This window comes from Balaenoptera borealis, assembly GCF_965194805.1.
Source record: "Balaenoptera borealis genome assembly, chromosome: 1".
Classification (NCBI taxonomy): Eukaryota; Metazoa; Chordata; class Mammalia; order Artiodactyla; family Balaenopteridae; genus Balaenoptera; species Balaenoptera borealis.
The window spans coordinates 47,429,245-47,439,787 of record NC_138860.1 but is presented as its reverse complement, the minus strand read 5'-3'; the positions used below and the strand labels follow the sequence as shown (position 1 = coordinate 47,439,787).

Below are 10,543 nucleotides of genomic sequence, written 5' to 3'. Positions count from 1 at the left end.
ACAGAGGTTGTCTTGAGTAGGTAAGGACAGTAGATGTGAGGTGTAAGAAAGAGTTCAGAAGCTGGGAATAAACGACTGCAGCTGCTGGGCTAATCTGCACAATCTCGACTAGGTCTCTGGGCAGTGACACTACAGGTGTTCAGCGGACATCCAGAGGGCTACAGAATCACTGCAGAGGCTTCATTATTAATATTTATTAATGACTCTCTCCTCTTCTCTACTACCTTATATTTGAATAAAGTAGTTTTATAAAACTTCTACGCAAAATTAGCTCTTGTCAAAGAGTATAATAACCTGGTGGTAAAACAGGAACTCTTTCCTCTTCATTAACTATGCATTCATAAGTATTAAAGTAAGAGAAAAATAAATTATTCAACACTGACATTTTATTTTCTGAAGTTTATCATTTTTACAAAACAGAACAAAAAGCAGGTATCAAAAACAGCAAAGAGTTTACAGAATTTCTGCACCAGTTTTCACACAAGTCAGTGATTATGACACTGGTGCCTAATGTAAATACTAGGTACAGTCTGATTTCCCTCATGGTCATAAGCATTCAGGTGATTTGTTTTAGAGCTACTGAATAATTACTTTTTCATAAGCACCGGTCATTTTTTGAGAACCGATTTGGTTTGTCCAACAAAGTGAACACTTTTTGATGTGTGGCATTTTCTTTTTTTTAAAAAACACTGAGCTAAAATACAGAATGTGTATGTGTTTGGATCCTAACCAAATCTTTTGAGATCCCAATAATTACCCTGAAAAACACTGAGGACATTTATAGGACATATTAAATACTAGTTATATATCTCATAATGTCGAAGGCAGCTACTATAATTCTAAAGAAAATAGCATTTCATTCAGAGGCTGCCCAGAGTTTCAACTACATCATAGTTTCCACATCCTTCCTGATTTGGAGTAGTTTCCCCATATAGGGCCATATCATTAGAAAAAAAAGTTTTATGCTCATGCCAAACAGGGTCTGGCGTTTTACAGATACATTTGTGTAGAGCAAGATTTCTTGCTCTGTACCCTGGGTGACCACAAAGAAATCAAGAGGCCACGATTACTGGATGCTGAGAGGGAGAAGCGTACTTAAACTCACATAATCCGGAGGCGAGCAGAAACAGTTGGAACTCAGTTGTGGTGTTCAGCCGCCACTTGTTCCAGGAACACATTTCATTTAAATAAGGGAAGTACAGTCCAGTTTTGCAAAGTTAATAGCTGCCAGTCTCTCAAAAATTTTTTATAAAGATCATTTCCTGGCTAGCAATGAGTTAGGAAATCGGCCTCAAATTCTGATTAAATTTCTCACTATTAGTCAAAAACAAAACCAAAAAACCGCTCCCAAAAACCAAACAACAAAAAAACCCCCCACACCAGCCAACAGGGGTTAACAATTGCACAATTAAACTTGAATGTAAATTATGCTATGTACAGACTGGTATACACATCACTGAAATCATTTTGAGAAAATGAGACGTTCCTGTTGAAACATTTCTTCTATTTTATCCCAATTTCATTAAAGGAAAACTGATATGTAATTTTCTTCTTTATAGATATGAAAAGGAAACAAGGCAAAGCTGAGAGAAACAGATGCTACCCAAAGGGCAGCGGTGGCATTTGGTTGTTTTGGTCTTTGTACCAGCAACTCCCACCCCATGGGAGATATCCAGTTCCTGCCGGACTACACGGTTTTCCTTGCAGTCAAGACTCGAACAATGGACCCCACTCCTCCAGCAGCAAGTGCCTAAACACAAACCAAAGTGTCAATGTTGGCAGAATCATAAAGGCTCAATTCTCACACCAAGCAAAACATTGTTCTTTTTTCTTTTATTTTTTTAATATCTTTATTGGAGTATAATTGCTTTACAATGGTTAGTTTCTGCTGTATAACAAAGTGAATCAGCTATACGTATACATATATCCCCATATCCCCTCCCTCTTGCATCTCCCTCCCACCTTCCCTATCCCACCCTTCTAGGTGGTCACAAAGCACCGAGCTGATCTCCCTGTGCTATGTGGCTGCTTCCCACTAGCTATCTATTTTACGTCTGGTAGTGTATATATGTCCATGCCACTCTCTAACTTTGTCCCAGCTTACCCTTCCCCCTCCCCATATCCTCAAATCCATTCTCTAGTAGGTCTGCATCTTTATTCCCGTCTTGCCCCTAGGTTCTTCTGACCGTTTTCTTTTTTTTTTTTTAGATTCCATATATATGTGTTAGCATACGGTATTTGTTTTTCTCTTTCTGACTTACTTCACTCTGTATGACAGTCTCTAGGTCCATCCACCTCGCTACAAATAACTCATTGTATACATGTGCCACATCATCTTTATCCATTCATCTGTTGATGGACAGTTAGGTTGCTTCCAAAAACATTTTTCTTAAAGGGAATGTGTGCAGCAATTGATTTTGGATTCACTAATTTTCACCAGTATTTCTTGAGCACCTATTATGGGCCAGGCACTGTTCTTAGCATTGGGGATACAGTAATTAAAAAAAAAAAAACAAACCTTCAGAGTCCCTGCCCTCAGGTGCTTACATTCTAGTGAGATCCTAGTTTACATTCTAGTGTGTTGTTTTCAAATAATAATATGTTCTTAAAGATCTGCAGCATGATGTTTTTGCCGCAAACAGGTGCTCAAATATAAATTTTGGACATTCGTTCTGCTCTCAGCAGTGTCAGGAAGAAATTCAAACTGGGATCAACCATTTTAAGTTCCGTTTAGACAAGTCAGTTTGTCAGATTTTTCTTTTCGCAAGCTAAGAAAATACTATTTAATAGCTAAGAACTTAGGAACTTTGATTTTGCCTTGGAAAATTGGAAGTCATGACTAAGAATTAGGAATCTGAAGCTCTGGTTTACTTGTGGTCGGAAACACTTACTGAATACCTTTGTGTACTGGGTACTGTGCTAGATGCTGGGGGTACAAAAGTGAACAAATACAGCATTCGAGTCTACTGAGAAGAGACAGACATATAAACAGATCATTTAAATATAATATAATACATGAAATGACAGAGCTATGCTTTGGGTGCTATAAAAGCACAAGGAGGGGCATATACCCAACCTGAGGGCATAGAGGAATGTGAAATGGTGAGGGAAGGCTTCCTGGAGAAAACGATACATTAAATGGATAAGTAGGTGACAGACTGACATAGAGGGTAAAGAGGCACTGGGGCAGAGAGAAAATCATGAGCAAAGGTATAGAGGTGTGAAACATTATGGTGTGTTTAGGGAAAACACATTATTATGTTTACTGCTGAAGCATAAGGGAAAGAACAACATGGAAGATGAGGCTCAACCTGGGAACTTGGACTTGATTCTGCAGGTGATTCACAAGGGTAGATTTGGAAGTTAGAGACAGCATTCTGGCGACTGGGTGGAGAACAGATTTGAGGGAGGCAAAACTGGTAGCCAAGAGACCAGTTTAGGAAACTATAGCAACAAAATGTTAGAGATGGTTGAGTGGATGATCTGAGAAGTATGTAGGAGGTAAGACTGACAAAAACTGGTGGCTGTTAGGAAGAAATGAAGACTTAACACATGCCTCAGTTTTCCAGCCTACAAAAGGGGAATAGCAAGCATTCCGTCCTAGCATTTTTATGAGGATTAAATGAGTTAATATTTATAAAGTGCTTGGAATACAGTAACTGCTCAGTCAATGTTTGCTATGATCCTGAAACTATACTGAAACTAGGCTGATAGGTTTTAATGCTGGCTCTTCATCTGTAAATTGAGGATGATAAAGATATTTATATATCTCATAGGACTGTTATAAGGATCACATGAAACATAAGCTAAAAGTACAGCAGCTGGTGAATAAAAAGTATTCCATGAATAGGATGACTATATCAATTATTCTCCAAATTGATACACTGTAGAGTAAAAGGGAACTATTCATAATTATGTTGGGACAACAGGCATAAACTGGGGCTGTCTTGGGAAAACTGGGAGGCATGATAATCCTATCCATAAATGTTAGCTCTTTATATTTGACAGCGTATGAGGAATAAAGTGACTTGATCCAGGTAAAACAGGAAGTTTTGCTACCTACTCATACCTTACATGTGTGTTTTTACTCAGATACCCAGATAATAGCTTCTGAAAAACTGAGTTTTGGTAACTGAAAGATGTTAGCGAATATACACCTTACCTGTGGTTGGTTCTATTTGAATGTTACACTGCTTATATCTATACCAATATAAGAGTTGGGTATTAAAGATTACCTTACCAACTTTTTACCTGAAGCTAAAAATTCCCCTTAGCCATTTTTTTGGGGGGGGGCGGGGGGCGGATAGTATACCAGCATCTGCTTACATTGCAAAACAAAATGCATGAAAAGAGAAAAAAAAAATGTAAGAATTCTTGATCCCACCTCCGATTCCATTTTTTTAAACTGTGGTAAAATATAACATAAACCTTGCCACATTAGCCATCTTTAAATGTAAAATTCAGTGGCATTAATTACATTCAAAATATTGTACAGCCACCACTGCTATCTATTTACAATACTTTTTCAGCTCTCCAAATAGAAACTCTGTACCCATTAAGCAATAACTCTCTATTCTCCCTTCTCCCCAGCCCCTGGTAATCTCTAATCTACTTCCGGTCTCTATGAATTTGTCTATTCTAGATGTTTCATATAAGTGGAATCACACAACATTTGTCCTTTTGTGTCTGGCGTATTTCACTTTGCATAATGTTTTCATGGTTCATTCATGCTGTAACATGTATCAGAACTTCCTTTTTTTCAGTCAAATAATATTCCATTGTATGTATGTGTCACATTTTGTTTATCTGTTCATCTGTTGATGGGCACTTGGGTTGTTTCCACCTTTTGGCCATTGTTAAAGAATTCGTGATTTTATTACTTATTTTCTTCTCAAAGTTTTGATTTAGTTTGAAGTTCAAGATTGTGTTTAATAAACAATAATCATTACTGAATAAACTGAAGTGTTGCATGTCAGCATCTCTTAAGACCAAGGCTAGTAAGCATAAATCTGAACTTTCATTTTCATGCATTTATTTGTAATAGCAAAGATGTATAACCAAAAAGTCAAAATAGTTATTTAGGTGAGAGGTTGTCATTGTTATTCTGCATTACAAAGGAATCAGTCATATAAGTGTATAATTCATAACTTACCTTTTCATGCCACTGCAATAACATAGCACTGCTATTGTCAGAGGGGCTTTCAAAGCCTTTATAAATATACTTCATTAGGAGATCCACACCATTCTTGTCCAGGGATTGAACTGCCTTTTCAATATCATTAGCTTTAAAAGAGATGAGCACCTTCAAGACAATGCTGCCTGCTCGATCCTGGGGGTAAATAAGTAACATCATTTAGACTCATTTTTGTGTGTGGGGTTACAGTCTTAGAAAGGCCACCCTGAGAATGTGACATTTGAGTAAAGACCTGAAGGAAAGAGGAAACTTGTGGCATACTTGAGGAAAGTATTTCGGACACAGAAAAGGATAACTGCTGTCAGTGTGTGTTCAGTGTGTTCAAGGAATAGCAAGAAGACCCAACGTGGCTGGAGCAGAGTGGAAGACAGGAAGTCAGATAGGTAGTGGGAAGACAGAGCGCGTAAGCCCTGCAGGCCCTGGTGAGGGCTTCGGCTTCCTGTCAGAGAGGTGAGAAGGTGCTGGGAGGTTCTGAGAAGAACAGGGATATAATCTGACTTACACTTTAACAGGACCAGTTGACTGCCATGTTGAGAATAAGCCGGGGGCGGTGGGGTTGGAGGAGGGCGGGGAGAGCACGAGACAAGGCAGACGCAGAAGCAGGGAGACCAGTTTGGAAGTTACTGCAATAAGACAGGCCGGTTTTGGCTAGCATGGTAGCAGCGGAGGTGGTCAGAAGTGGACAGATTCTTGATATATTTGAGGGTAGAGCCGAAAGGATTTGCTTACAGACAGATGTGATAAGTTATCAATTTATTATATCAATATATTTCACTTCTTGATCTTAAAAAAAATATATAAAACAAAAAAAGAGGAAACTAAATTGCAGTTCTACCATCAACCATCCTTCAGAAATAAGTTATTAATAAACAAAAATTTAAGTTTTTAAAACTTATTTTGTTTCATATCTATAGTCACTTGACTATAGATATGATATAGTGATCTTCATTCATAATGATCTTTTTTCTTTGATAAAAGGCTGCTCCAACAGCAAAGTTATTGTTTTACCCTTCAAGCCAAGCACAGGGAACACTTCATTTCCCCTTTCAACGTTTCTCTTTCTATTCAACACAAAGTGATACCTTCAGCATTCCAACTGGTCAGATTTTACAGTATGTTTCTACCACCTGTTGTTATCTTCAGTTTAAAGACTATGAAATTACCCTATTTAGAAAAATATCCTTGCACCCAGAGCTATAACCTCCCATCCAAAGCTATGATAAAAAACCACCCACATAAAAGCAGAAGGTGGTAAAACTGAAATTTCAATGACATTATTCACTTTTAAAAACCAAAGAAGTATTTCCCCTCATAAATGATTATGTGGTCTAGATAATTATTATGCATTTACCTTAGTTATTACTTACTAGTATTCAACTAAGGAGATTCTTGGGGCTCCTAGCATGTATGAATAGCTATGGACAGTGGGGTCAATGCTCTGGGCTTCATTTTAAACAATAAATAAGTAAATAGGTTCTTAAGAATTACTGAAAGACTGCTACAGGGAATATAATTATACAACTTTTCTGAAGGGCAATTTGGCAATACCATATGCACCAAAGCCTTAAAAAAATGTGCAGTCTAAAATCCAGCCATTCACTTCTAGAAATTTATTCAAAGGAAACAATTAAGAATTTACCAAAAATTGTTCATTTCAGTACTGTTTATGACAGAAAAAAAGGTCAATTATCTAAATATATGACAAAAGATTATATATAACTAAACTGCAGCATTATCTATACGCAGCCATTAAAAAAGATATTGCAGAAACAAACTTATTGCCAAGTAAAGACGTTCACGTATGCTGCTATACAGTTGAAAAAGCAGGTTATAAAATTCCATTTTCATTAAAAAAAAAAACACTCATAGAAAAACTCTATAAGCATATAGCAAAACCAAAAAATAATCATTATCTATGGGTCAGCGGTGGGATTATGGATGATTACTTTTTTATTCCCCCACATTTCTGAGTTTTCTATAATATTTAACAGAATTAAATATTAGAATTTAATTCTATGAAAATGGTAGAATTTTAAAAAAATCTTTAAAAAGCAAGTAGAAACTGTTTATTTTGTGAAAGTTTTATTCTTCAAGCCTTTGCTCAAATTCAACCTGAGTGGCCTCCCCAAAAAACACACAGATCTCTCCAATGTTTGAACTTAGTGTGTCTACCATGCAGGATTATCACAACTCAATGTTAGAGTGCTATTTTTTCATATATAAATTTTCTACCTATCAAACTACATTGTAAGCTCTTCTATGTCAAAGATAGTAAATAGTTAAAATATTTGTTGATTGTGTGACACTTCAGAGGATTTTGGTAAGAATGCTAAGATATCAGCAGAGATCGCGTGTTGTCTGTGACTCACCTTCACTGCCTGGCTCTTGGTGTTGATAGGGGGGTTTTTCAGAGCAGCCTGTAGGGCAGCTGTCATGTTTCCTGTGATGGAGGTTAAGGGGATAGCAAAAAGGGCAGCCTTCAGGAAAGCGCTGTAACTCCCAGGAACCACTGGTTCTTAAGAGTTGACGTTATGCATAGAAAGAAAAATTAGTATGACTGCTATGTTCAATACTGGAAAATGCAACAATGTTGGTTTCAAGGATGTCCATCATAGGTAAAATACTGAAAACAAAAGAGAACACTAAATTTTAAAAAAATAAAGCAAAAACTGTTTCATGCTTGGTTCTAATTAGTAATTGAACACCTTGATAACCTTTCATTTTCCAGTAAGACACGTATGCAAACATTATCCAGAGTGATATTTTTTAAAATTCTAAAATATATATCAGAATTATTAGGCACCAAAATGAAATAGCCTATCCTCAACCAAAATACATCTTTTTATGTGATTCTAACTGGAAAAATAAAGACCAAACTTTAACTAGAATTATATTCTATATTAACTGAAATGCTGGTAGAAAGTGCTAGCAGATTACTCTAGCAATCTGAATGATATACATTAGCAATCTCTCAATATTGATGAAAAGAGGCATTATAGAAGATATAATAATTCAATGACCCTTAGGTGGCAGCTTAATTTTTCTGTTTTGGATATTTTCTCTATTTCATAAAGGTCATTCAAACTGTCTTAGGCCACACCTATTAAATTCAGTCTCACTTTGAAAGCACCAGTGAGTTAGCAAGTATGAGAAACAGAAGGCCAATTAGACCGTCAGAACGTACAGGCATTCCCCTAAAAGGAAAACCACACAGAGTTCACTTGTTCCTCCATCTGTAGTGCCTGAACAGGGCTTGTCTCTTCTTGTAACAAGAGTAGAAGAGACAATATCTTTATATTTTAAGATGAATTGATTAAAAAGCAGATTCACTATATGGATACAGCAGTAGCATTTAAGAGTCATCCCATGTCACCTAAAGTAAGTTAGTCTCACAAAACATCATTTATGCACCACCAAGAATGCTTTTACACAGAATAATCTTCACCACTTACGTTCTGAAGAAAAAGGTCTGACCAAAAAAAACTATGGTTGGTGGTAGGCTGTTATTTTCAAGGCTTAATGGACTTCTAGAGAAGCATGCCTTTTGCAGATTGGCTCATTTATAAGACCTCAAACACTTAAGTATTTAAATAATGCAAAACAGCAACAGCTGATTGGGAAAGTCATGGAAATCAAAGAAACATCTGTATGTTGATAAATGTCTAATGCTGTATTTTAGGTACCTCTAAGACCAGCTATGGCTGCTACCAAATATTTTCACTCGTACATTTCCCCATTTAATTTAATAGGACACTGATGAGGAAAGAGTCTAACAAGGCTTCCTAACCTTATGAATACACCCAAGAATAATTAGAAATGAGTGAATTCCGTAATTGAGAATCTCTAAAACTACAGCTTTGGTTATTGCAACATTTACATTTTACTAAAAGAGATCTGATGCAAATGCGTCCTCGAAGTAATGAATATTTAAATATGCAAAAACAACAATCAGGAACTGACAGCCACATTTTAACTAAATGGAAACGAGTCCAGCATTACAAAATGATTCTGTTTTGTACAAATGATTCGCCTTCTATTTTACTCACTGGGGTTTATTTTAAATATTTCCAGGGATTCTCTACATGCATTCCTTGTTTTCTTTCTATTGTCCTTTGCTTAGCAGGTGAAAGGCTCCCAGCTTCCTTCTGGGCAGTTTTGGTGGTTTTGTACTCACTCTCTTTCCCCCGGTTAACAAATTCTGTGCAATCTATATTTTGCCAAATCCCCTTCTCTTATGAAAAAAAAAAAAAAAAAAAGGCCACGGACAGAGGGACCTCAATTCTGCAAACCACCCCATCTCTCCCGGCATGAAGTAAACTATCCTAACGGGGCCAAAACAAAACTACCATCACAATTAAAAGAACATCACTGAAGAAAGATGCCCGTTCCTCCCAATCAGACATGGGTGCTAATGGGACTCCGGTAAATACGGTTCTGGGAGGACAACTTCAGCGCCCCGCCAACAGCCCGACTGACCAGCACCAGCGCCGCGAGGGCGCGGCCGGCACCGCGGGTTCCCGGGAGCCGAGAACTCCGGGAGCAACCTGAGGAATCGGGGGCGTGGACGGCGCGCCGGGAAGGGCAACTTTCCGAGGGCGGGACCCTGGGGTCTCGGGGCGACTCGGTAGAAATGGGAGAGCCCCCTGCCCTCTCAGAACCGGGGACCCAAAGAGACGGGGGTGCTGGGGGCAGCTCCGAACCCGGTCCCCGGCCGGGGCCCGCCGCCCTCATGCCCTGCCCGCAGCGGGGGCCCGGAAGAGGGGCTGGGTCGGGTGGGGTGGGGAGGCCGGCGAACAGAAGGATATTGCCGCAGGCAGGAATCCACCTCGCCCTCGTCGGGCCCGGCCTGCCCGTCGCCCCCGTCTTCCTCGTCCACGAACTTGTTCTCGTCATACTCATCCACGTCCACCTTCCGGAACCGGGCCGACGACACCGTGTTCTTCGACATCCCGATCCGGATCGGTGGCCAAGGCCTCCTCTCGGTGCTGCCTCTACCTTAGCAAGCCCAGCCCAGCTGGAACCCGCAGACTGGCGCCTTCACTTCCCTCTTCCGCTCAGAGGCGTCGCCGGCAGCCGCGGCTCGGGTGGTTCTGGGCCTGCGCGCTGGCCGAGCTCCTTCCTCCTCAGGCTCACGCTCTTCTTGAGCCTCCTACGCCACCCCCGCTCTCCTCCGACGGGAGCGCGCCAGGGAGGGAGCACGCTGGACGCAGTGCGCAGGTGCGGACTCTCTGCAAGAAAGGGGCGGGGCGGGGCGAAGGAGGCGGGGGCGGGAGGGGGCGGGGCAGAAGGGGGGGCAGAAAGCGGTGCCGCGGGCAGAGGTAAGAGGCGATTGGTCCTCCTAGTGCGTCA

The 10,543-nt window shown here is 39.8% G+C and overlaps 1 protein-coding gene across 1 annotated transcript; it reads right to left on the bottom strand.

Annotated features, from left to right (window-relative positions):
* Nucleotides 1-368: 368 nt before the first annotated feature.
* Nucleotides 369-10,369, bottom strand: ARPC5 (actin related protein 2/3 complex subunit 5). The gene is made up of 4 exons (XM_082402229.1): nt 10,000-10,369; nt 7,564-7,636; nt 5,153-5,329; nt 369-1,750 (listed from the first exon to the last, which is right to left on the bottom strand). The coding sequence occupies exons 1-4, from the start codon at nt 10,140-10,142 to the stop codon at nt 1,688-1,690; spliced, it is 456 nt and encodes a 151-aa protein (XP_082258355.1). The 5' UTR covers nt 10,143-10,369; the 3' UTR covers nt 369-1,687.
* Between the last annotated feature and the right edge of the window lie 174 nt (nt 10,370-10,543).

Coding starts and splice junctions, on each gene's coding strand:
- ARPC5 (XM_082402229.1), bottom strand. CDS start 10,142: ATGTCGAAGAACACGGTGTCGTCGGCCCGGTTCCGGAAGGTGGACGTG. Junction 7,637..9,999: donor GTGGATTCCTGCCTGCGGCA/ATATCCTTCTGT, acceptor AACCTCCATCAC/AGGAAACATGACAGCTGCCC. Junction 1,751..5,152: donor TATTGCAGTGGCATGAAAAG/GTAAGTTATGAA, acceptor GTTTGTGTTTAG/GCACTTGCTGCTGGAGGAGT.